General features: G+C 41.3%; 1 protein-coding gene across 1 annotated transcript; it reads left to right on the forward strand.

Annotated features, from left to right (window-relative positions):
- Positions 1-48: 48 nt before the first annotated feature.
- On the forward strand, positions 49-27589 carry ZNF318 (zinc finger protein 318). The gene is made up of 10 exons (XM_059835470.1): positions 49-408; positions 5585-5730; positions 10494-11127; positions 12291-13709; positions 16733-16832; positions 17602-17888; positions 20822-21025; positions 21507-21606; positions 22645-22763; positions 23199-27589. Exons 1-10 carry the CDS (start codon positions 49-51, stop codon positions 26631-26633), a joined length of 6804 nt encoding a protein of 2267 aa, XP_059691453.1. The 3' UTR covers positions 26634-27589.
- Positions 27590-27624: the final 35 nt, after the last annotated feature.

A 27624-nucleotide genomic window follows, 5' to 3' on the forward strand; every position in this document is an offset into this window, starting at 1 on the left:
TGGGGCGCCCGCGCAGGCCGCCGGGACCCCCGGGCCGCCGGCGCCATCATGTACCGCTCTAGCAGCGGCCGCTCCGGCCCCTCGTCCTCGTCTTCCTCCCACCGGCTGAAAGAGGGCAGCTCGTCGGGGTCCCGCGCCTCCCGCTCCAGCACATCGGGGCCGGGGCCAGGCCGCGGCCGGCCTCCCCCGCCGCCGCCCGCCGCCGCCGCCTCCGCCTCGCCGCCGCGCTCCGCTTCGCCCCGTCCCCCGCCGCGTCGCCACCGCTCCCCGTCGGGCCACCGCGGCGCCTCCCGCCGATCCCCGTCGCCGCACCGCAGCAGGAGGTTGCCATCGCCGCCGGGGGGCCCGGGGCCCGGGGGGACCCGGGGCCGCCGGGGGAGCGAGCACGGAGACGGCAGCAGCAGCCGGGTAACTACTGCCGTGCGCTGAGGGGTCTCGGTGCGGGGCTTGCCCCCTCCCTCGGGGACTGTCAGGCCGCGGGGGGTCCCCGCCGCCTCCGCGGTGCCCGGCGATGGTGGCCACCGTCCCCCGCGGCTTGGCGGGGGGTGTCTCTCCCGGCACCGGCCTCCCCTCAGCGGTACACCGCCCCCCCGGCTGTGCCCTGGGGTCAGCCCGCGTCGCCGTCGGCGGAAGGGCGGGAGCGGGGGGCAGCGGGGCGAGAGCCCCAAACTTGGCGCGGCGGGGTTCTTGCAGAATTGCACCGGGCCCGGGCTCTCCCTGTGCGGAGGGAGAAGGGCGCTTGTCCCCCTGTTCCTTAGCGAGCCAAATGAAAAAGAAAAAAGAACTATTTCCATTTTAAGTAATGTTTTTCCTTTAATTTCCGTTACATTTTTATTTCTCTCTTAATGGCTAGAGCCATTTTAGATAAGGCTCAAAGATGATGCTATCTTTTGCTAAGGCAAAGGATGTAACTAGTTGCTTTCCTCCATTTAACACTGGTTTGTGTTATTGTATAAATACCTTTTAATTTATGGGAAGGTAACTTTTTTAATAGGATGTTGAATGAGTACTTTGTCTGAGTTCTTCCTGCTGTCATGGACGTACAAAGGAGACTCTGTTACAGATTTATATCTTTGAGAGGTATTCCTTGATAGGCACTGCTTTGTAGTTGGAGCTGTGCACAAGGTGTTACAATCTTCTTGCTCCATCTTGGCAAAATCTGATTTGGGCACGGGAAACTCTGGTTTGGCATCTGAAGTGGTACCATCTTGAATGCAGACACCTTCGTACTGAACCAAAGTGTAGAGCTGTACTTTTTTTTGAGCGAGTGGCATTTGCTCGCTAAGGTTTTCTCTTAATACTCCTTGGTGCAATGATTGTCTTGTCTGATAACTGTTAGATGTGGTATGTAATAGGTTCACTATGTGTTTGTATTGTGCTGAAAGAAGAGATTTTCATACTGGGATATTTTAGGCTATGGTTCCGTGGTCACTCAATTCAGCACGTGTACAATTAAAAAGAACGGTGCACTCAATTTTTCCTCTTGCTCTGCAGTATATTGTGTCCCCTCCCTTGTGCTCACACCTGTATTTGTGAAGTTGTAGGGTGAGCTGATTTGAGGAAACAATGTGGCTGAAAGTCAATCCAACAAAAATATGTTGTCTGCTATGATTCATTGCATGACAGGCCCCCAAGAGAGAATGGCGATTGCCGTTTCTGATGGTGGTGCAGGTTCTTACTGGATTTCTTTGGAGCTGTAGCCATAGAAGAAATCACAGGTGATTGTAATGGAGTTAAAATTCAGCTGTTGGTGCTGTTTGTTATTTAAAGGTGAGCTGTCCTGAAGGTATGGACAGATAATGTTGTATTTGACAGTTAAGCCAAGCCAGGCTGAGAAGCCACTGGCCATTTGTTTTTAGGCTGTATTTCACCATTATCTCAGTACTGGTCTGTGGGGTAGCCCTGCAAATTGCATTGCTAGTAAGACCCAGGTTGAAAATAAGTAATTTTTTAAAAGGAGATAATTTTTAATCTGATTCATTTCAGTTTATGTTGTAGCTTGATGGACAGTTGCATGGTCACAACTGAGGGGATGACAAACTGGGATGCAGGAGCAGAACTTTCTTAAACTGACTTCACCATCTCTCAGTCTGCTATTTCACTGTATCCGTGATAGGCTGTGAACCTGTGCCGGCTGTAACAAAACTTTCAATGCCAAATGTGTTGGTGGTTCAGACTTAGAGAAATTTGAACTAGGAATTTTTGACTGGAAGTCTCCCACTCCCCCTTTAGGGTGAAAAAAAAAGTCACCAAAACCCTCCACTTTACACAAACATTATTCTTCACAAACGCTATTCTTCCAGTGTTATTTTGCGCCCTTCTGGCTCAAGTTACAGTAGTCATCTCAGCAAATCGTTGCAGATTCTTGATGTTTTTCTTGCCTATTCTAATTTCAGAGAAGCATTGAAAAATTATTAATCCTAGAAATTAGGCTTTAGCAAGTTAGCTAGTGCTGAACTGCTGATCCAAATAGATTTTTTTGTTTATTTACAAGAATATCACTGCATTTAAGGAAAATCTTTCTCTAGGAAGCAGCTCTCACAATAAGAGGGATCCTCAGACAATTAAATACCGCTCTTTAACCTGTATTGTGCTGTCTCTTGCATATGCTAAAGCCCAGTGTACGTAATTCTTAGAGTGTATATTGTGCGCATTTTTTCCATGGAAGTTTTTGTCCATCAAAAGGTGTTTGACCAACACTACTTCTTCTTTAAAAGTGATGTTATAAAGCATGAAATATATATACAGGTTGATTTTACTTTTTAGAAGTACTGTTTACAAAATTAGCATTAATTAGAGAAAGGTAAAAGTTGGGATTACGCTGATACTTTCCAAACAGTGGAACTAAGTGTGATCAAAAGAAATCAGACAGCAGATATGTTGGGTCAGCATGATCGGGTCAAGTTTTAATGAAGTTTTCAGATTTATGTGACTTAAGACCCCCTCTCCAGAAGTTTGAGGATACAAAGTGTGGAAATGTGGAGAGTTACACAAATGTGTTAGTAAGTGGCATTTTGGAGCTGTCACTGAAAGGAGATGAATTCAGACAGAAGACTGAGAAAGAGGAATTTAAGCTGCAACAAGAAAGGAGAACTTGGAAGAAGGGAGTATATGCATAAGGGTGGAAGATGCAGGATGTAGAATGAAGGCAGTGATGGGGTGAGGGCATGGCGTTGAAATGCAGAAAAGTTTTGAGTACAAGCTCTAAGTTAATATCCCTATCCTTCATATGGATTATGGAAGGAGCAGCCTTAGAGATTTCTTACTCCCTTTTCTTGATTCTGGGAGTTGTTTTGTTTTTCTTTTTTTGAGATGGAGTGCATGCATTCCCAGGTTATTAGCACCATTGCCCATTTTCTCATGCACAACTGGGATACTGACTGCCAGTGGAGCTGTGTATTGGACGTTTTAAGTATGGATGGTGTTAGTTTCTTAGTAACTGGGGAAGACTTCTTGGGAATTGGAAGAGCATGGAGTGACAGCAAAGGTTTGGGGTGAGTATTGAAAAATGTAATGGAGGAGAGGAAGGTCAGGGCTGTACAGTGAGAGATTTTGTCAGACTTTATTTGTTCTTGCAAGGCTGACACATGCTGCTTTTATTTGTCCCTGCTGACCTGCATGCTTGTTCTTTTTATAGTTTCTCTCAGCTTCTTTGCTTTCTTGTAAGAAAATTGGCTGAAATTAGAGGACTGGAGTATGTTGGGTCAACAGAGAAAGAAGAAATGAAGGGCTGGTATGCAACCTGTGCAGTAATAGGGCAATGGTAACTGCGGTTTAGGCGCCAGAACAGGAAGGGAGGAAAATGCAGTGCAGTGCATAGGTAGGAATGACTAGTGGTGGTGTTCAGTGCTCCAAATGAAAAAGCTGTTAAAACTGGAATTTCTCAAACTGAAAAAAAAACCCCTTTTATGAAGTTCAAATATATACCACTGTAACTGCTGTCTCTGGGCAATCTGTATGGCAGTCATACGCAATCCTAACATCCGAGACTTTCTAAATGTAAACTATTTCTTTCCTTTGCCCAGAAGTTTGTTCTGAGATGTAATCATCACTTCTCTGTCTCCAGTTTCTGGAGATGATTGTCATGTATGTGCCCAACTTGCCAACGGTCTCGATGGCGAGAAGATGCCCTTAAAGATAATCACTTCTTGAGGCAGTCCTCAAAATTCAGTGCTATACTGGGCACATATGAGCCTTCAGAGTGTGTTTGTATGAAACACATGCGCCTTGTATACGTTGTATCTCAGCCAGGCTGTTGCAGGATCATATTGTGCTATACAACACAGTTGGTCTTAGAAAGTAATAGCAATTAAAATGTGTTCTGATAAATGCTGGGATTCAGATTAATGGAGCAAAACAGAAATCACTGATATGTTACCTTAGAACAAGGTTATCCGCACAATGGATTCTAGTGCAGATTTGTACTGCAAGTAAATTTCATTCAGGCAAATTTGTGAGGCAGTTCTTTTGCTTTCTTGTTGGAGATTACCTACTGTTCTTCTTTTGGTCTCTTGGAGCATTGAGCTGAATCTGCTGCATCTTCTTAGGGTGGATGTGGACAACAATAGTGCACCTGCTGCTTGCTACTGCAGTTTTCAGCAGTGAAAGCAATATGCAGTGCATGACTGGTTTGGCAGAACTGAAGCTGGTTCATTGCTTCCTGTAAAGCAGAATCTAAACCATGTTGGTTTAAAAAAGTAAATCAAGTATCTCTGTCTTCAGACAGTTTCATCTGTTTCTTATGGAACTCCCCTTACTTTGATGTTCCTGTATTCTAGTGCCATATTCTAGAATGATGTGAGGCATAAGTGGTTAAGCATAATGTACCAGTAATGACATTTTCTGTATTGACTGTGTGTCCAAAAGAAGGTCTGTGCAGAGGCAGTTAGCTCAGGCCTTCTCTTCTGTAGTTTTTTTCAAAGGCAACTTTACTTAGCTCTGGTTTAGCTCTACCAATAATAAATAATGATAATGGGAATTCTATTGTAGAAGGTGTTTCTATAGTCACTGGCATTTTTAGTATTATGTTGTGCTTATCTGCTGAAAGGAGCATGAGGTGAGGAAAGTTGTTGAAAACATCACTGCTAGGAAAATCTTTGTGTACACTGGTTTATGCTTTGGTTTATGTTGTTACTAAAGCTGGAAAGGGCCAGAAATCCAGACACTTTTGTTAAGAAATTTCTGGCACTGTTTCTTATGCAATGTTTGTTTAGCTGCTTCTCTACAAAGGAAGAAGGACAGCAGCAAATCTGGGACTTACTGAACTTCTCACTGTTTTTCCACCTTCCAAAATGGTGCTTTGTGAAAGGTATTTTTGAGTTGAAAATTTCCCTTCTAGATAAAGTAAATATAGAGTGTGTTATTGGCAGCTGGGATGAGAAATTAAATGCACTCAATACTCTCCCCTTTCTTTAGTAACTAAAGACAATTTAAATATTTGGAATAATTGTTCTTCTAGTTTGATTTTTAATTGATCCATCCACCCCAAGTCTCATAAGTTAAGCAGAGCACAGTCACTTGCCTTTCTGTAGCTGAGATTAAAATTCCCTGATTGATGGGCTTGCACTCTTTCTTCAATTTACAGAGACGTTCACCGAGTCTCCGCTCTGAGTCTTCACTGGAACAGAGTTTGCGGATTACTGTTGGTAATGACCGGTATTGCATTGGCACACCAGAGCGAAGGAGGCTGCCTGATAGACTGGGCTCACCAATTGATAACCTGAGTGACAGGTATGGTCCTCCACAGATGGGGATTCAAGTGTGTGAAACAGTAAGAACATGGGAATGGCTGTACTGGGTGAGACCAAACATCTAAGTAGCCCAGTGAATGTCTAGGGAATGAGGATAAGAGGGCAAGTGTGTAGTGATGCTTCCCTGGAATACTCCCCCAGCCTCCAGCAAGTTGTGGTGCAGGGGATTCCTGAACAAAAGTCACTGTCTGTGTTCACAGTAACTCTAAACAGCTATTTCTTCTCTGATTTTTGTCAGATGCTTCTAAAATGCACACAAATGAAAAGTGCTCAGAGTGTGTTGCAGGAGAGAGCTGCTTCGTTTGACATTTCACAGCTTCAGCCACATTCTTCTGTTTCTTCTGAACCTACCTAGTCCTGACTGAAAGGAGAGTTGTTTATGGATAGCGTAAAGCTTCAGCTTCCTCATTTATTGGGAGGAATAATCTACTTTCCTGATTTTTGAGAACAGACCAGAAGAAAGCTCTAGAGTAGCTTGAAGAAAATTTATTATTTTGACTTTAAAAACTCTGCAGAGGAGAAGTGAATGTAGTCAGACTATCTCATACATGGTAAAGTAAGTGTTAGAAATCTTAGGGTCCCTTGATTGGGAATGGAGAGAAACATAGTTAATGAAGAGATGTCTTTTATGTTAAGAATACTGCTGTGAACAGTGAAGTATAAATATTAGTAGATACTGTTTGGAAATCTTTGCCTTCAGTAGGAGAACAGGTATAATCTGGCAAAAGAAGTAAAATCAGAAGACTTTGTGCAAATAAAATCGTTTTCTTTGTCTTGAATTGTGAAGTTAAAGATGGCATAGTTTGTGCACCAGAGCATACAATTTCAGTTTCAGGTCAGGGATAAGCATCCAGCACAAAAAAAGCACTATAACTTCCATTTTTGATGCAAATATCCCCAACTGTTAAAAAAAAAAAAAAGGAGAGAAAAAGAGAGAAGTGAGCAGAATAAGTGAGTTTCCTGTCTTTCTCAAGTGTAAGGTTAAGTTTCAGCAGGTGCGGAAAGCCAAATGCGAGGTTAGTTTTCAGTACTGTCAGTTTTATGCCTTTACCTCGGTTCTCCTGGGATCAGTGTTCGATTTGTAAATCCCCTGTGCAGTCTGCAGTCTTCTGAATGAAATGGGTGCATATGCCCAGGGAGAGTACAGTGGTTGGAAGGAGCAGGAAAAGGTATGTAGGAGAACTGGCACTGCTCTGGCAAATAAAGAATATGTGGGGGGGGTGTGTGTGTGTTTGTTCCATTGCTTCCTTTTTTCCAGTGAGGTTTTATATTTAACCTGTTTTGTGGTTATGATGCATGGTTAGAAGTAACATCAGGTACAGCTGAGTTTATTTTAATGTGAGTGAAAATGACAAAGAACTTTCACTTTATCTCTGTTACAGGAGCCATAGATGTAAAAAAATGGTCAGAATAGACTCCTGAGAAGGTATAAAAGTGACAGATGAATCAAAATGAGAACAGAGAAAATGAGACCGTGTAGACCTCAGCTTTTAAGTGATTTCCCATATATTTGTAGTGTAGGTATGCAAGAACTCCACGTGGTTACATTTACTTTTTTTTTTTTTGTCCAATCTCTTTGTGCTGGCTGCATTTGTCTGAGTGGTGTCCACTGTCCAGAGCTTAAAGTGTGTGACAACCTAGTCATTCTGTAGCTTTTCCTAAAGCTTCTAGGTACTGCTTCTGACTTCCAAACTTCTTCACTCTTTAGCCATTTTGGTTGTTTTTAAAAGATGCTTTGTATTCTGTTAAGGACATTGTTTATCATGTATTTTTTGGTCATGTATTTTTTTTTTTTCCCTTGAGAGGCTGCCCTGATACAGGGGCACTGACTTGGTATCTATCACTGGGCTTTAAAGTAGCCTTTATTGTGACTCATCATTGGGTTTAATACTGGGCATATCACATTCTTATTTAGCACTTGGCATGTTCTCATTAAAAAAAAAAAAAGAAAAAAAAGAGTGTTTTCTGAAGATATCTCTTCAAATTTTGAAGTAATTGCAGCAAATAATTCTGAATTTAGTTATTCTCAGCTATTTTTGCTAACTATTCAGAGATTTCAAGCAATCACTTTTACAAATTATTCTCTGTAATTTGCAGGGCCTTGGGATGGTAGAGAGGTTCATTAGCCTATAAAGAAAATAAAATACCAAAGGATGGAAATCAGGGATGCTTTTGGATTCCTCTGCAGCAATGGATTTTCAGGATGCCCCAGGAGAATTTCTCAGGGTGTGTGTCCACATGCAGGTCCATCCTAAAACATCTGTAAGAGCTTGCCCCAAGTTTCTAGGGCAGCTGACCTCCTGCATATGTGTAAGTAAGCATGCTGAATGCTGCTGGCCTGTGACTTCAAGGTCACCTAAGCAGCTTCAGTCTTCTACTTCAACAGATTAGTAATTTTTTGTCTTCCAGAATCCCAGTCTACCAAAATGAAGAATATATCTTATCCCTCTCCCTGTCTTCCATCTCTCCCTCTGTCAGACATTCTACTACTATCTGAGCTGGCATAAGCTATACAGAGCATCCCACCAATTCTTTCATCTGAGGTTAATCCAAAAGATTAGACCATATCACTGCAGAGACTTGGGTCTGTATTAAGTTGTGCTCTGAAATAGCATTTTTTTGGCATAATATCAAGAGTGACAGTTGGCTTGAGTATGAGCAGCTCATCTGACTTCACATTCAAAGACTGTCTGTTAAGGTGGAGTCCTGTTGGTTGCTGACAGCAGAATGCCATTATTTGTTTCTGTGTATGTGAATAAATGTGCCAAAAAGTAAACTTACCTTACACTAGTTGTAGTTCTCTGAGGCATCATGTCCATGTAGTCTATGGTCTGTTCTCCTTCCCTGAAACTGCAAATTCCAGTAATTCACAAATTCCGTGTTGGTGAAGGAAGTGGGATGTTCACCTTGTATTCTCTCTCAGGGATGCAATAGCCTGTAGTGGACATTGCTGACTGAAAACACCCAAACCAGTTAAGAGGGACATATCTCTGTTGGACTGTATTTACAGAATTATATTTCAAAGAATCAGAGTTTCTGTAAGGCAAGTAATCCTTTTCCTCACACCTGTATTTGGGTTTTAAATCTGCATCTTAGCTGTTCAGGGTGTATTTGGCACATCTTTCTAGTTGTAAATATAGTAGGTTTGCTGTTCCTTTCTTTCTGAAGTATGATGAAATATTCCTTCTGCTTTGTCACTGCAGTCAGAGCATTTGAATTGTAGGTGACACCTGGCAAGCGTGCATGCAAATTATTTGCACAAAAATCAGCTGAAGGTGTTTGGTGAAATACATCTGTTACTCCACCAGGTGTGTTCATGCAGTTTGTATAGGTTTAGTAGGCTCTCAGAAAAGGTGACAATGGGGATAGACGTGCCTTTATGTAGGCTGTGAACAGCAACATTTATGTATGAAATTTAATTGTAGCTACTTTTTAGATATTTTGGTGCTTTTGGAGGGGGTGGATGTGTGTAGTTTGCTGGAAACTGGAAAAGTACCATCTGATACTGTGGGTACTGGTGTATGCCATATTTGTCTCATAAGATGTGTTGGACTGATAAAGCATCTAATAACTTATGAAATGCTTTGCAATGATGCAGGTTAGAGATAAAGTGAAGTTTTGTGTTGGTTTTGTTCTTAAATATGCATGTGTAAACTATGAAAATACTCAAGAAAAAGACCTTGGCTGTTTATGTCTGTTATTCTTTAGTCTGGTGACTTTGAAAACTGGGGCTATAATTTATCTGCAAATTTTTTTGAAGTTGTCATCTGGCATGACTTGATTTGCCCCTTCTCAGATCTATGGAGGGACTTTCCTCAGTAGGAGGAGGTGATTTTTGAGGATTCAGGCAATCGTATGTAGTTTATCTCAAGTTGATGTCTTTACTTGTGAAATACCCATGAGTAAAAACAGCAGCTGGTTTGGTTTGTCTCTGCCTGATCTACAGAGCAGTCCCAGAAAAGTTTTTAGGGATGGCGAAAAAGGCCTTAGTTAAAATGGTACTCCATATTGGAGGTGTGTGTAGGAATCAGTCCAAAAGAAGATACTCCAAGAGATGTAGCTAGTTATTCTGGTGTTATGCCAGTTGCACATCCACTGTATGTACTAATACAGAGGCTGGCACAAAAGAATTGTACTATTACATTTACTATCCGTGGTTCATAGACATGTTATCAAAAACTGTGCTTTTTTTGGGGTATAGTAGTTCATGTGATTAGTGACAGTCCTGTCTACAGATCTGTTGCAACAGAAAATGTTGCTAGAATTTGTGGTCCTTGTCCACAGCTGAAGATAAAAAGAGCATCTGGTTGCATTTGCCAGTGTGAAACTGAATTATACCTTGAATAATTCATATGAAATGTGACCTTGGCATCTTTCTGGGAGAGATGAGGGAAGGGATTGTGGTCTGAAATGTGATAGTAATGTTTTTTTAAAACATGTAGTCTTTCTCTTTCACAAAAGTAAATCCAACCTATCAATTTTTCAAGGCTCTCCTTCTGCAATATGAGTTGAATTGTTCATGTCACTGTGTTTGCAGGTGACTTCCTAGGAGGGATGTATAGTACCATTAAAAATAAATCTCCCCCTCTCCCCTGCCCTTTAAGTACCTAAAATGTTTCTTCTGTTTAGTGATGGAGATGTTATTCTGAAACTGATTTGGAAATTTCTTACTCTTGAGTAGGAGTAAGACTTAGTTTACTCTGACTGAAGTACTTATGTTTATTCTATGCTTCTGTTACACAGGGATGATATGGCTGATGGTCCAATATTCACTAGAGGCCTCTCATGTCCTCGAGGCCTTGAGAGATACCCATCGCATGAAGATCAACCTTCAAGTCCCTTCATCATGAGACACGATGAAGACTACCGCAACCGAGATGTTTTCCTCCATCGTTCAGATTATAGTCCACATTATGGTCGTCGAGAAGAGCTGCCTCGTGGATCTGATAGAGATGGGGACAAACTCAGGAAATCCTCCTACCCGTCAAGGCCAGAAGAGAGAGGACGAGAAATAAAGCGTCCACGGTATGAAAAGGATGAGAAGATGCATGGTGTGAGTGGAGAGCATCAGGGTTTCTCAGCAGGAACACGAAACTATCGCAGACGAAGCCGCAGCCGCAGTAGAAGCCCAAGCCCATCATACCTGAATGAAGAATTCCGAGAGCTTGACCGTGCAAGGAGGAAAAGAGAAGAAGAAGAGCGTAGTAGAAACTTGAATCATGATGTTTCAGGCAGTGGTTATGTGATCCCCGGCTTGACTAACACACTACAGACCTCTGAGCCTCGGTATACATATAGGCCTGAGGAAATCCCATCCATGCCCAAAAAATCCATTTTGAAGAAACGAGTGGAGATGGAAGTAGAGTCTCCTATTCAGGTTTGGTCTCTGTTTGTCTGTCTATATGTTTCTACTTTCCAGAATAGTCACTTCATGATACAGAATGTTCATTTGATTTCAAAAATAGAAAAGCCAAATCTCTATGTTTTCCTGTCTTTGAGAGAACAGGTATCTTTTTGCAGGCCTATACAAGTTAGGATTGCATTAGAAATTTTAAATGGTGAAGACATTTAATCAAGAATCATATATATATATATACACACACACACATATATATATATAAAAAATAAAAAAAAATCTGAGGCCAAATAAAAGATTGTTGTTAAAATTCAGCCCAGGATGCTGATATCTGAGCCAGCTTTTTAGAAAAGCTGAGTCTTTTTGTACCACATGCAGTCAGGACATTGATTGAAGCTCTCTGCCTGTCGCAGTGCCTCTTTCTTGTTTCTTTATAGACTTAGACTGCCTAATGCATCCTCAGTACCTCTGGCTGAAACCATCTTTGAGTTTCCTTATTTTTTTCCCTTTGGACTGTAGGCTGGGATCAACCCTATTTAATTGGTCCCCAAGCTAAACCAATTTAGTATTGAAATTAGAGCAATGGGAAGATAAGCAGTTGCGACCACTGTGATAAATTGTCTTTTCTTTTCTCATGTTTTAGCACATCACTTTTGATTTGCCTGTTGTACTGGTCAGTTTTGGTTTGACAGTGACATGTTTATCTCAGGAGGTGCTCCAATACTAAGCATCCCATTCTATATCTATTATTGGAAATCCTGTTAAACATGGCATTAATTATGCATTTCTGAAGAAGTGCCTGGGAATAACCCCAGTGCAGTTGTTTTTACCTGTCTTAAGGTGTTGTAATCTTACTTGTCTGTGATTAAACTGAAAGCGTAGCCAAATTTATGTTATGGGGTTTCAATTTAAAAGTTTCAGTTCTTATGCTTGCAAAAAATTAATGAAATACAATTGTGATTTTGTGTATTCTCTGGGATAAGCATTCATTGCTGGACATGACATTCCGGAATCATTAGGCAACTTGTTTTGTAATCTTCTGTGTTCTCTTTCAACTGTGTATTGTGTTTTCTAACTGGAGTTGTGAACTCCAGGAGAAATATACATGTTCCTTTGTTTGTTCTGTGAGGTGCATAGTCCCCTCAGAAGGTGCTGTAGTAAATAGTAACTTCTATCTCTTTCAGCCTGAAGGCTTTTCAAGCAGTCCGGCTCCCAGCAAGGATCTTCCTGTTCTTTCTAGTCATTTGTCTTTGCCCCAGAGCAACAACACGGCTCCTTTTGCCTCTGAAGTGGAGAACTTCCTCAAACGGTTTAACAAAGACTCTGTTGTGGAGTCTGCAAACAAGGAGTTGTGTGACGGTTTGTATGGGTGGAGTCCACTTTCTGGGGCTCCCAAAGATGCTTTCACATTTGAAGAGAAGTTTGGAAGCTTCTTAAGTCACAAGGAAAAGGTAGAACCCAAGTCAGAGCCTGCTGATCGCCATACTGACTTCCTGCTGCCTCATGAGAGGGCCAGTCAGGATGGCAGTGGTTTCTCCCGAATTCTGGGCATGATGGCTGATTCTGCCAGTGCTCAGGAGAAGAGGAGGCGTAGTTTTCCTGACATTGAGGATGAAGAGAAATTTCTTTATGGTGATGAGGATGAAGACACCAAAACTGAATCTCTCCCCATTCAGAAGCCCCCGGTGAGCTGTGGCAATGAGATAATAAGCCAGAATGTGAGCCCACCTCCTTCTCCTGCTCCAGCTGTCAAACTGGATCCTTCAGAAGAACCTAATGCTGAGTATGCAAAGATCCATGACTTACTCAAAACCATTGGGCTTGACATTGGTGTTGCTGAAATTGGAAAACTGGCTGTTCGTACCCAGGAACGCCTTCATGGCAAAAAGTTGGCATCTCGTTCTCCTGATCGTCGCTCTTCAGATCCTCGCAGACTGGACCCTTGGGACTTGCGTCGCAGCCGGAGTGACACTCGTTCTCCTGAGTCAGGCCAGCAGCGCTCAGCATCACCTTCAGTCTCTTTCCAGCAGTCTAAAGATGCATCCTCTCTTCAGAAATCAGAATATACTAAGCCAGTGGGACAGGATATACCTACATGTGCCCCAGAACAGCCTCTTCCTTCTGTCTCTCTCATTCCCTCAGTTCCACCAGCTCCTGCTAGTTTGCCGCCTACACCTACTTCTGTTTCCCAATACCAAATTCCCAACTATTCCCAGTTCACTGCCACTCAAATGCCTCAAAACTATCCACCTCCCACAATGGCTCCTCCAGGATACGATGCATATGGGCATTATATGGCATATGCAGCCCCTGGCTGGACCATGTATCCCCCTGCCCAGCAGCCTAATCCTACACTGCCGGAAGCTCATGGCCTTCTTACTATGGCCATGTCAGCGAACCCCATGCGCCCCAACCTCCGGGTGATTGAGACAGTCTCTATGGGAAAGGATGTCCCTGATTTAAAAAGAGATGGTTCTGTGCTTGTTCATGTCCCTACCACTCCTGCTAATTCCAAAGTGCCCCTTCGTCTGTCTTCACACCCTCTCAAAAATACCACAGAAAAGATGTCGGATGAAAAAAATCGGGCAGCTCAGAAGCAGAAGGTATGCAATCTATTCTAATACATCAAAATACGTTGGACTGCTTGAACTGCTTGATTAACAGGGTAAAAGCTTTTCCTCTTCAGGTGCGCCTTTTTTTTTTCCTGAGTGGTTTCAGTTTAAAAGCAGTTGGACTAAATTTGCTTTTGTTAAAGATTTCTAGGCATTAGTCTGTATTACTCTGTGACAATTTAAAAAAATGCCTTTAAAATCCCCCAGAGTTGTATGCCTGTAGGTTATGGCTGAACAGCTGAAATCAAGCACAAAGTTGAAGTTCTTGGGGCCAGCCAAAATCTTACAGAAAAAACACATGGTGGCCACAGCTTGGCTTTATTCTGCTGAGCTTTAGGTATTGAAATATCTGAAGATATCTAGATACATAAATACCTGAAGGGACGGCGTAAAGAAGATGGAAATGGGCTTTTTTCAGTGACGTCCAGTGGCAGGACAAGAGGTAATGAGCACAAACTGAAACACAGGAGGCTTCATCTGAACATGGTACGTGGTACAATAATACCATGGTTATACCTATATTAGACGTTCTTAAATACATACTAAAGGACTTTGTAATTCACCGTTGCATATAATTTTCCCTCTACATTTGTATTAATTATCTCTTATAAGAATCACAAAATCAAAAGAACTTAAGGGAAACTGTTCTTTACTTGGTGCATCTGACACCAGTTTAGGTTATGGGTGTTAATGTTTTCCTCTTCTAGTTACCTTGATTTGTATGATAATTAGAGAGGAGTGGGGAAGAACATACTTTAAAACAGGAAACTGTAGTTACATAACTGTCAAAGGACTGGAAGATTCCTGAAAGATATTTGGGTTTTCAAACTGGTGCCCACTCAGTCTTTGTTGTTAAAATAAGGGGATAGAACCATAGAATGATTTAGATTGGAAGGGACCTTTAGAGATCATCTAGTTCCAACCTCCCTCCCGTGGGCAGGGACACCTTTCACTAGATCAGGTTGCTGAAAGCCCCATCCAGCCTGGCCTTGATCACTGCCAGGGATGGGGCATCCACAGTTTCTATGGGCAACCAGTTCCAGTATCTCACCACCCTCATTGTAAAAAATTTCTTCCTTATGTCGAATTTTAATCTACCCTTGCTTAGTTTAAAACCGTTGTCCCCTGTCCTGTCATTGCAGGCCTTGGTAAAAAGTCTCTCTCCATCTTTCTTATAAGCCCCCTTCATATATTGAAGGGCTGCTATAAGGTCTCCCCAGAGCCTTCTCTTCTCCAGGCTGAGCAACCACAGCTCTCTCAGCCTTTCTTCATAGGAAGGGTGTCCCAGTCCTCTAATCATTTTCATGGCCCCAAGAGGTCCGTGTCTTTCTTGTGCTGGGGGCCCCAGAGCTGGATGCAGTACTCCAGTTGGGGTCTCATGAGAACAGATTTAGAGACGGAGAATCACCTCCCTCGACCTGCTGGCTGTGGTTTTTGTGCAGCTCAGGATACAATTTGCTTTCTGAGCTGCAAGCGTACATTGCCGGCTTATATCTGATTTTTCATTTACATATGCATATCTGCATTAGAGACATTCTTTCAGTGTAGCTGTGCTAATGATTAATTGTGTTGGTAGATGTGCTAGTAGAAGAGCAGCACATGGCAGAGGCTGGAAGCTTTTTGCCTACTCAGTTATATCACACTCCTCAGAACAAATCAGGCCATGGAAAGATGGACCACTGAATCCAAGAGAGGCTCAAAAGAAGTCACTTTAAATTTTTCGTCTGATATAACCTCTCTGCTTTTTGTTTGAAGTGACTTAAAGAGGAGTACTTACACAAAGTGCTACATCAGCAGATAAGTGAGCTTTCACTGCTTGCAGGAATAATAATTTCTTCAGCTGACATGGTTGAAATTTTGGTTTTAATGAAACTTGGCACTTCTGGAAGAGCTCTGTTGGCTGAAGGTGTGTGGTTTTCTCCTGCCATGACATACCCTGGTAGCTCACCTGTGCATCTTGGCAGAACTTCTAGGGCTTTGTCTGCACTAGAGATGTCTTTGGCTTGGACTTAGTCCACAGTTTTTTTGCTGGGATGGCTTGAAGTATAAAAACTTGCGTGTTCCACTTGATGCCCCTGTGCTGGCAGAAAATTCAGTATGAGAGAATGGTGTTTTGGTGATTACAAAAAACTTGTGGCATTTAAGACATGGCCTAACTGTGTTGGTAGAACTCCCAGGGCTTACTCCAGGCAGGATCTAGGGATCCTGTCAATATTTACATTGCCATAGTAGTAGTGATTCTCTAGGGAAGACAAGGCCTGGGGTCAGTTGTTCTTTGTTCAAGGGAGGAATCAGTAGTAAGCTTTAAGAGCATTGTGAAGGTAAAAAGATTGGGATTTGTCTCTTGAAAAATGAAGCTGGGAAGGAAATTGAAAGAACTTTTCAGGTTTTATTTTAGCATATTGCCTGGTTTCCTTCTGTGAGAATCAATGAAAACCAGTGAAAAGCTCATCTGTGAGCTTTTTAAGCAAGAAACAAACTTCATCCAGGTGTTTCATTGCAGACAGTTATGCCTGCAAAATATATTTCATGATACAGTTATGATCAGATTGAAGCAGAAGCCTAAATAATAGCTAAAATTGGCCAGAGTCAAAGCAGGAGGCAAGGTGAAGGGCTGTGAAGTCTTTTGTCACTGATGGAACACGCTAGCTGTAGAGATACTGCATGAGTTTTGAAGAGCCATTTAGCATTGATCTTTCTTACCCCTGTAGAAGATAGTCATCTGAGCCTAAGTGCCTTGGGAAACGGTGCAACAAACAAAGCAGTTTTGAGGAATACACTGCCCAAAAGAAAAAAATCGCCTTCATACAGGGTTGAAGCATGAGCACATGATATAGTTACCTGCAGATGCAGAGGAAGAGGTGTATTTGTTGTGTTGAAATACCGAAGAACATTTTGAGAATAGTGAGCAGTGTTCTGTGACTGGGAAACTGAGGTCTTGCTGTCAGTCTTGCAAGACTGATTAACTTGTATTGGGAAGAGAAGAAAATCCAGTCCCCTTCCAATCTGTTTAGGTGATAGAAGAGAGAGAAAAACTGAAGAATGAACGAGAAGCACGGCAGAAGAAGCTTTACTATCTCAAGACTGAATTGGACAGGCTTCGTAAACAGCAAGGTACACTGCATTCCCCGCCCCCCCCTTTTTTTTTTTTCCCCACTGGGATGTGTTACAAGTACCTGCTAGGAGAAGTGAAGACCAGAATAGTAACAGTCGGTAGTTTAAAACTAGTATTTTCATACTCTGGGCAATGCAGAACTCTTGAGAAAGCAGTGACCTAATTACTATATTAAAATTAATTATGTCAAAATTTGGCTGTTACACTGAAACAAACAGTTGCCCTTGCATCTTCTTCGGCAGCTTGATAAGTTAAATGAATTGCTCTTTGTCCATTTTAGTGCTTCTTTAGAAGAAGTGAGAAATAGTAACTGAAGACGTGTCATTGTGCCTTTCAATTTTTCATGAATCTTATCTGGAGAAGGAAAACTCCTCTCTAGACAGAGCTAACTTTTTTAAAAACTTTTGTTTGGTCCATGTAAATACTAATTTCCCTCACCTTTGGAAAATCATACTGTCAGGTTAGAATGTACGATTAACTTTTGCTTGTTTGGTCACACAGGGAAATAGTGATTATTAAATTGATTCTCTCTCTTGAGGATTATGGTGTCTCTATTGGGGTGGATGTTACAGCAATCCTTATAGAGAGGGATCGTGCAGATTTAGTGATGCTGTACCTGAGAGTCAGTTCCATCTTTACAAATTCCTAGTCAAGATTTAGCTATAATATTTTATATTAGTATTTTACTTGTTGCTGGAGTAGTTGTACAGATCTTAAGACAAATTTCCTGTTGCATTTCCAACTCTTCTACTTCCTTGATTGGCTCAGGAGAGATGTTGAGGAAAAAACGTCGTGAGAAGGATGGACACAAAGACCCCTTGTTGGTTGAGGTGAACAGACTACAAGAGAATATTATGAAGGAGATTTCAGAGCTGCATAAAGAATCTGATGCAGCTGACAAGAAGCAGTCTGAGCTTGACAAAGTAGCGCAAATTCTGGGGATTAACATATTTGAAAAACCCCGGAAACCATCTGTGGAAACCAAAGATTCCTCGGAAAAGAACAGCAAGTCAGAAAATGCAAAAGGTCTGGAGAAGACGTCTTCCTCCAACAAGGTAAAGTCTTCTGGCTTGTCTGCTAATGATTTTCCCACTAAGAGAAGAGGGCACTGGGGAGACAGCCACTCCCAAACATTTACTAGAGGATCATTTGATGTCATTTGTTATCACGTCTCATATACTGGTTTTGATGGTGCATGCAGGTGAGAGTCAATGTATCGGTGTTTATAATTTCCCTCAGGGATTGTGCAGTTTGGTACCACTTACTGGTTTTGGTCTTGGTTTTGATGAGGTGTTGGTTGGATTAAACAGTATCATCAGTGTTTGTAGCTGTTTGGTCTCAATGCCATATCAGGAGGACAGACTGTTTTTCTCGACAACATTTCTGACATAGCCTGTCAAGGAGGAATGTTTGTAGCGGCAAAGCTCCCTGCAGATTTGGAGCATGTTGGTGTTCTCACTGCGTGATGATATTAACAAATCTCAAGACTTACATATGGTTGTCAGCTTAACATGATTATTATGTACATGCTACGTATTCTCTCCCAAGAAATGTCTGTATGCATCAGTATGGTCTCTCTGACGTGGTCTATACTACTGAGTGCTGGATACACTGAGTGCTGGATACACCAAAACAGGCTTATCGCAGAAGACAGTTTTTACTTTGGAAGCAGTGTATGGTAGTAACATCTGAAAGGTTATGCATGTATTCAGGAGATGAATTATCCTGCTTTTCAGATGTTAATTCAAATATGTAACTGAAACAGCTGATGGGAGATGGTAGATGCTTTTTGTGTAGACCTTACTGTATATTTTTTGCAGAGAGGAAAATGTTAGTAGGGTAAGAGGTATTTCCTACAAGGTCACTCAAATCTGTGTATCCTGTAAACTTTTCCTTATGCTTCTTCCTGGTCTGGTTCAGAGAACTCATTAGATGCCTTTCATTAAGGCTTGCTTTTGTGTTTTGTTTTTGTTGTTTCTTGGAACATCACTGAAGTTTAGTGTCCACTGACTTTTACACATCATTTGCTTCAGTCGCCACATCGTAACACTAAAGTAGGCAACAATGTCTGTTAAATCCTACATTGCATTAACTTAAATTGCTCTCTTTTCTTGAGATATGGCATGTGTGAATATATTTTTCTTTATGTTAACTTTCATTGTTTGTATTGTCCATACCCATCATGACTTGATCCCCTTGTCATAGTTCCTTATTTTAACACGGAAAATTCTGAGTTCTGGCCAGGAACATTTAATGTTTTCAGATATCTGTAGGCACATAGGACACTGCCCTTAGTCTCTAAGATTCACCTTGTAATTCTGATCGTTAACTTTTTTTAATGAAAAGAAAGATGGTGCAGGCCTTTTGATACTAAGATCAGTTGACTCCGCCAACCTAAGGGCAAAAACGTATGCCTTTCTGCTTATTTGCAAGCTACCTTGTGGTCCCTTGCTGCTGAACCTGTGTCTGTGTGCTGTAGTTACATAGTCAGTGCAGAGGTGAAGCTAGCCTTGTTGTACTAAACAGACAGACCGTCCTTTCTGGGCTCTAAATAGCAGCAAATTATAAAGGCATCTTTGAGCTGGGGATAAGCACAAACTGGGGTTAAGAGTTGGCTGTCACCTGTTTATGTGAGAAGCATTGTCTTTTTAAAGTTCTGATTGAGATAGTACTTTTGTAGGATATTTTGGGTGGGTGTATGTCTGTAAATAACAATGTAAATAAACAGTGACACTTCTCAGACATCATGAACATCCTTCCATGCACTTCCTAAGTTGATCTTCTCATTGTTCAAGAGAATGTCAGCTTTGCTATGTTCTTGCAGACAGAATATAAGCAAATATTCACTGGGTCACTTCCTACTCTGCTACTAAGAACTAGTTTGTATTGGGATATGGATATCTCTGGGGTGCATAGTGGCCTGGGTGTCTCTTCATTGTTTGATTTACAATGTATGTTGTGTGGGGTGGTGTTAATAGGAGAGAATCTATCCCTGTTTATCAAAAGGAATTTCAAGTAAGGCAGATGTTATTTAACAATTTTGAATCTGCATAAGTAAATTTGTTAACACCGATAGTGAATAATTTGGAAGTCATGCAACCAACTTGGGTCCGCTAAGTGAATATGCTATTCTTTCCAGACTGCCATGCAGATTAGAAATGATAACGTAATGGGCTTTCAGCCATTGAAAATGTAACTCAAAATTCAAAATACATCTAGTACTATCGTAAACTAAATTAGCAGGGCTCATTCATGATCTATTTCAGGGATTTTTTGTTTTGCTACTCTGCAGTGTTAGTGTAGTATTAATTTTTGCTAGAGTCCTAAAATGTCTGTGTATCACTGTAGGGCGTCTTTCTGTACAAATCAATGTAAGTGCAAATATCACATGCTTAAATCACAAGATGCTTCTCCTTATATACTTAAGTAATTAACAAAATACCATCTTTCTATTATTGCTAAGCAATGAATCTTCTGGAGAATTCAGGAACTCTGAAATAATCTGATAAAGCTGATTGAGTTAAATACTTTTAGTCAACTAATTCTTACTTCCTTTTTCATTCTGCTTTCATCCAAGCTACTTTTACAGTAACTTCTGAATGCTTCTAGGGGAACCATTTTAGGTCTTCTGGGCACTGTTTGGCTAGTATGGTAAATTGGAACTATTCAGACCTTTATGTGAAACCCATAAAGTGGGAAGGGTGCATGCCATAGGGAATTTGTTCATTTGGTTCCTTGATTACCTACAACCATCCAGCCATTACATCTGGGAGCCTTATTGGAAGCTCTTCACTGCGGCCACGCAGCATCTTAGTCGTGAATACCAGCTCTCTGAAACGGTGGAATTAGCCTGGGCGCTGAAAAGCAGGTGATATATTTTATTTTTTTTTTGTGGTGTGTGACTTCTGCTGGAGGCAGGTTCTGAGTTCTAGAGCATTATGTCTGTCCTGCCTTGTCTTAGAGAAGTGTTTCCTTTTGTTCAATTTAGGAATCAAAAACTACTAATGAAAAATCCAGAGGTAGAAGCCCGAAGCCAGCAGAATCCTCTTCACAGTCCTCCAAACATCCTTTCCAGTTGGCCAATATTTATGAATATTATGATGCAGGGAACCACTGGTGCAAAGACTGCAATACCATCTGCGGGACCATGTTTGACTTTTTCACTCACATGCATAATAAGAAACACAGACAGGTATGTTGCAGGCTTCCTTCACTAAGTGCTTTTCATGTTGCTATAAATAGTAACACTAAAACATACATCACAGAACTACATTTTACAAGAGAACTGAAGTAATAATAAATCCAAGAAGTTGCTTATCAAATTCTTTTTCCCTAATGTTGGACTTGAGCATTTTGTACAGCTACCGGTGTGTTCCAACTAGTGTAAATGGGGCCTGTGTTCAGCTCACTCGGGAACTAGCGTTTGATATTTGTGTTTCATATGTTTACCTGTCCTGTGCTATCATTTATATTTTACCCTTTTCACAGGTTATTTTCTCATTATAAATTGCAAAATGGGAGGGGAAAGAGAGGAAAACATAGTTCCTGTAAATATTTGCACGTTGGTTTTAATGTTCAGTGTTCTGAAAGGATGTTAAAAAGGAAAAAGACAAGTGTACTTGCCTTGCTAGTGTAATATATGAGCCTGTATACCTCTGTCACTGTGCAAATAGACCCTGGATCCTTACAACAGACCTTGGGCTTCGAAGACTCAGAGTGAGACCAAACAAGACTCCATAAAACGCATTGATAGGATAACTGTTCCTGCCAAAGGTACGTTAATTTTTTTTAACTTGGGTATCATCTCCCTTTGCCCTCCAGCAGGTTCCAGTTGCTCAGAGAAAGGAATTTCAAAACTTTACCTTGCTATAGGAGCACATATAAATACTGTATTATTAGGTAAAAAGCAAATGATTTAATCTCCTGGTTGTTCTTGTGGAAAAGGTCATGAAGCAAGAATGTAGGAAAACATAGCATGCTTCCTTCTCTTCTTTTTAGAGTTTAGTTTTTTATTTTGAATACCAGGTGACTTTTTCTTTCTCCAGTGTAGTTCTGAAGTGATTTTTGGTAACATATCAGGATTCAGAACATGACCACGAGTGCTTGCTGTGTTTGGGCAGACCTTGTGCAGTACTCCACAGTCTTGCAACAGACTCTGCCGTTCAATACGTTTTTAGTAGAGGTGTTCCTGAAAAATCACTGATGAGTACTTGGTAGAGTGTGGATGCAGAGAATCTGAGAAAGCCATATGGAAGGGGCTGTAAGTGATTTGAAAATTAATATAAGATTTAAAATCTGAATGTCTAAATAGGCATGCCAGTGATCAATCTCTGTTTATTAATCTGTTACGTAGTTCTAGTAGTGCCCGCTAAAGGAGGATCTGCAGTGTGTTAGATAAATGCAGCTGGTTCTGTAGGCACAAGGATGCAGTCTTGCTGAACTTCAATGAAAATACTTGTGTTCTCTTTAAAAAACAGGTGTTTAGTATTTGAGCAGACTATACCACAAAGATGGAAAATAGATTAAGACTGTAGGAAATGTTAACCTACTTGAATAGGGGATAGCCTTAATACGATGGAGAGCACTAAAATAATTTTTTGAATCATAGTAATCAAGCTTCTTCACTTCACATGTTTGCTCCTGGTAGTGGTGTTTCCCATACTGTAAGTGTAAGGAAAGCAGCATTAACTGTTCCAAAAGGAACATTACTGGAGGTTTTGCTGTTGTTCTTTGATGCGGTTGTCTGGCTTTGTTAAGAGCTTGGCATTTATTAAGTTTTGTTTCTCTGATCGTTTTCTTCGGCCTTTTCAGGCTCTGAATTTCTGATTCCCATCACTGGATATTATTGCCAGCTCTGTCATGAATTTTTTGGAGATCAAATCTCAGCAGAGCAGCATGTGAAAAGTCATCCCCACAATGAGAAATATAAGGTTGGTAACTGGTGTACCAGGAGAGAGTCATTCTTTGTGTTAGCTTCTACTTGTTCTGTCTTCCTTTCCTGAAGAATGACATTTGACTCCTTGGAGTATATGTATTTGGTTATCTTCACTACATTCTAAACAAGCAGAACTTCCCACTACATAGAGACTAATCTTTCATTTGCATGAAGCTGAAATGGTGTTTAAGTCCCACTGTTGGTTTTCAAACTCTTCTGTAAAGTGCCAGCACTGCTGCAAGCCACCACTCAATTCACATTAAATTACGGAATGTGGAGTTTGTAGCATCTCAGTTTCTTGGTAGGACAAAGTTCTCTGCTCAGTTAGTGTTGGGATGGCACTTACTGAACACGTCAAAACTGTTACAGAGTGGAATTAATTTATTTTTCATGGAAACAGTAGCTAAAATTGTGCCATTTATTTCCACAGAAATACATAGATGAAAACCCACTCTATGAAGAGAGGAGAAATCTAGACCGTCAAGCTGGATTGGCTGTAGTTCTGGAAACAGAGCGTAGGCGGCAGAGCGAGCTGAAACGGAAACTAGTTGAGAAACAGAAAGAAGAGAAGGATGAGAAGAAACCAAAAATAATAAAGAAAGAGGAAGCAAAGAGCATACCAGAGCTTGGAGAAGGGACTAGTGAAACTCAAGGCAAAATAGATTCTTCTGGGCGAAAAATGGGTATCAAGCTTAAGCTGAAGAAGGAAGAGAAGAAGGAAGAGAAAAAAGAAGAAAAGAAAGAGGAATCTAAAAAGGATTCACCAAGCCAGACTTCCTTTGGGAAATTCAGCTGGAAAAAGACTGAGAGAGAGGATAAAACCCCAGGAGGACCTATTCTAAAGGAGGAGAGTACAGAAGGAAACAAAGAGGAGAACAAGTGTCAGTCTGGGAAACCCCATGTCAAGCCCATTGAAATCAAGCTGTCTGGAAAAACTGTTATTCCACACACTAGCCCATGGACACCAGTTGTTTTCACATCAACACCAGCAAAAATTCTACCCAATCTACCAGTCCCAACTATGATTTTCAGGAAGTCTACTACTGCGACAGTTAGCAAACCAGCGCCTTTGAACACCTTTTTGTCCATAAAATCCTCTGGAGCCACCACCAAACCACTGCCTGTGGTAAAAGAAACCAATGCAGATCTTCTACTGCCTCCGGATATCATCTCAAAAGCTTTTGGAGGAGAAGAAGTAATTTTAAAAGGGGGAGAGGAGGATTTGAAAGCAGGAGAGAAAAGTGAGTCTTCTCAGACTTCTGATATACCACCTCCACCCCCTCCTCCACCAGCAGTTCAGCAGGCAGCTGTCATCCCTGCAGATGAAGTAGCTCCAGGTGTGTCTGAAAGTGAACACACAATGCTGGCAATGCCTGTGAGACCCCCTCCACCACCACCACCTTCAACTGCTTTCAGTGAACAGGCAAAAAAGGTAGAGAAACGAAACTCTTGCTTGGCCACAGCCAATGCTAAAGATCTCTATGATATTTTCTACAGTAGTGGTGGAAAGGGTTCAGCTGACAGCAAGCTTGCAAGTTCTGCACTTCCAAATGGAGAAAACTCTAACCTAACAAAACCTGCAGACTTATCTGCAAACCCTAGAATGAATAATAATAGCTCATCCTCCTTGAAAGAGGATTCTCAGAATGTGGCTACTGAAGTTAGCCAAGCCCACTCAGCTGAGAGAAGCTCAGAACTGGAGAAAACTGATATTCAGGAGACTTCAATACTTCATACTGAGATAAGCCCTGACATGGAAAATGGTATTCAGAAAGACGTAGGTCAAAAATGTGAGACTCCTCTTTCAACAGATGTTCATACTAAATTGAAAGAAGATTCCTCACAGTGTAATAATCAAGTAATGGGGAGTTGGGTTCTTGGTGAGAATCAGGCTGAAATGAACAAGAAACCCCTTCAGCCTCAGCTGTTGGAAATGTTGGTCACAGAATTGTCAGAAACAAAAACTGCTTCTGGTATCCAGATGCCTGCAGAGATTGGACTTGTGGATATAAGACGTAGAGAGCAGGTAGGCAGTCAGGAATTCTGTGATCTACAGAAAACAGAGGTCCAAGAGAAGGTTGGACAGGAAGATGCAAAGAAAACTGGAGTTACTAACAGAAATGTTCCTGGTACTTTGGAGAAAGATGCAGAGATGAAAGACTGGGAAGTAGAAGTGGTAAAGCCTGAGCTTAGCTTACACCCAAAGACTTTCTTACCTGAAACACAGAATGAAATTCAAAATTTGGGAAATTGTTGTTTGGTAGAGGAAAAGTTAAGTGGTAACTGTAGAACTCACTCAGAAACTGATAGTCCAGACTTGCTCTGTGATTCTCAAAACACTTCAAAAGAAAAAGCTTTAGTAGCGGTAATGACAGACCAGAATTCTGTTGATGCCTCCTTAAAAGATGTAAAACTGAAAAGTGTAGCTTTGGAAGTATCTCAGCCAGGAGTCCTTGGCAAAGCTTCCCGAATTTCAGAAACCCAAAATAAGATTTCAGAATTGACAAGAAGTCCTGGTGAATGGGATACTTCCAGAACTAGTAATGGAGAAGAACGGGTCATCACAACCCATTCTTGTTCTGAAAGTGGTTGGGATCTATCAAATACTCCAAATGTAGAAATAAAAACTGGTTCTAATGAAGTTAGTGCTTCAGAATTGACAGAGTTACAGCCAGACACATGTCTCGCCAACACAGAAACTAGAAGTAGTATATTAGAAGCTCAAGAAAAAGTTCGACCTGAACCTTCAGGCCATGCAGTATTAGATAACCAAGCCCAAAGGCAGGAAGTTGCATGGTTAGTCAACGCCTGCTCTGCAAACATTGTTGAACTCAGATCCAGTGTAGAATTAGTAGTTGAAGTTGAAAAAAAATCATTAGGACACACTGGATCAGATGCAATGTTAGATAATGTTTTTGTCAAAAGAGATGCAAAAGAAGTAGGGACTGGAGGCTTTTCTAGGGCTTGCTCTGATCTTGTCCAAGAGTCAGTAGTTGCTTTATCAGCAGATTTCCATAGGGAACATCTTTCAGAAGAAGCTGTCCACTCCCCAGAAACGAAACATGAGGTTGTAAGAACCTCAGCAGCCAGTGACTTTAATCTGAATATCACTCACTCAGGATTGAACACTGAGCAATGTGAAAGTCTCTCTGCAAATGTTTGTGTGGATAACAAGAAAGTTTCTTTGACATCAGAAGATGTGAAACACAATGAGACTCCCTCCCAGAAAGCAGAGCTTGAGTTCAAAAGCACTGATTTCAGTTTGGGAGATACTAAGGTAAAACATGAATGCTTCAGCATCCTTACAGCGGGTCTTTTAAATGAGAATATGGAGGAAGTCTCAAAACTCGAAACTATTGCATCCATTAGGCTGGAGTCCAGTAAACTGGGGAAGCTGGGCATTGAGAAAACAGTGGATGAAACAAAGATTACTGATTTTGCTACATTGACTTCTGGTAGTCGGGAAGATAAACTTTGCACACGGATTTCTCAAACAGCTATGCCGCAGCTTGGATTGCAGTCCTCAAATAGTGACACTACAGAAGTGGTCATGCCAGTTCTAGAAATGCAGGGGATTTCTCCTGTGTCTGAAATCCTGCAAGTGGAGGAGAGCAAAGGTGGCACTGTTGAAATGCCATCACTGAGTTGTGATGGAGGCAGCACAGAAAGTCAGGCTTCTGGGTGCGTGGAAACTTTCCTTCCTGGGCTCAAAGAAACACACGGAAAAGAGGGTGGCTCAGGAGGCAAGGGAGTGTGCACCATCCAGAGCAAGAAGACTGAGCAAACAGAAACTGCTGACAGTGGTTTGGAAGCGACAACAAATTCAGGAATTGCTGAAAGCTTAGCAGAAAGCCCAGTGGGTTGAAATAAACCCAGCCAGTCCCAATATTTGAGGAGCCAGAGCTGGGATTATGTATATGTTTTTTGGTTTGGTTTTTTTTGTTCCAGTTGAGGGTTTTGGGTGTATTTTGCATCCTGTGGTAGGACTTGACTAAAGTGAAACTTAAATCATCGGAAACCAGACACATACTTTATTCTGTACATAATTAATTGTGTAAAATGTTTTTCATGTGAATTTTTTTGCCAATTTCTTTTCTACACTCTGCTATTAAAATGGAATCTCTCGTTTATAATGCGTGCGTCTTTGTTGTTTATTTTGGGGGCTTTTATTCTTTGACCATTCTTGGATGATTTCCAGCTCACCCTGTTTGTGTCAGTAGCACTGTGAGTAGCCCAGCTGCTGGGACAAGCTCAAGAACAGCAATTTAGAACTTGAGGAAATGCAGACTTGCAGAAGAGCTAAACCTGAAAATTTCTTTAAACTGTAATGCATGGTTTTGTTTACTTTCATTGTTTGAAATGCAAGAATGTGATTAGAGTTGATTTTTTTTGTTTGTTTGTTTATGTCTCTGTGATTTGTAATTACTGTTGTATTACATCTGTACTTAAGCTGTTTCATTGTATTGTATAAGCACATGTATGGATGCCACATCACTAAGCAAGGGGAGAAAATCTGTCCGACTGGCTTTTGGAGAAGAAGACTAATCGGTAAGGCTCTGTGGCCTGACACCTGGACCAGACATATTGAGGTCACTTACATGATTTGAAATGGGCTTTCTTTCATTGTATTGTGATCCAGTAACTATTTGTGTTAAATCATTTAGCAGCTGACCAGCTCTGAAGAAGCAGAAGATCAGAACCCTGGTGTCAGGAATTGGACTCGCTTCATGTGATACAGACACATGCATGCCTACCCTGAATGGTCCTTGAGCTATTAAAAGCTCTAGTGTGATGGTTCTCATTTGTATAGCTTGTTAAAGACTAAAGTATTAAATGTGTTTGCTTGGATAAATATA

This window comes from Gavia stellata, chromosome 2 (assembly GCF_030936135.1).
Source record: "Gavia stellata isolate bGavSte3 chromosome 2, bGavSte3.hap2, whole genome shotgun sequence".
NCBI lineage: Eukaryota > Metazoa > Chordata > Aves > Gaviiformes > Gaviidae > Gavia > Gavia stellata.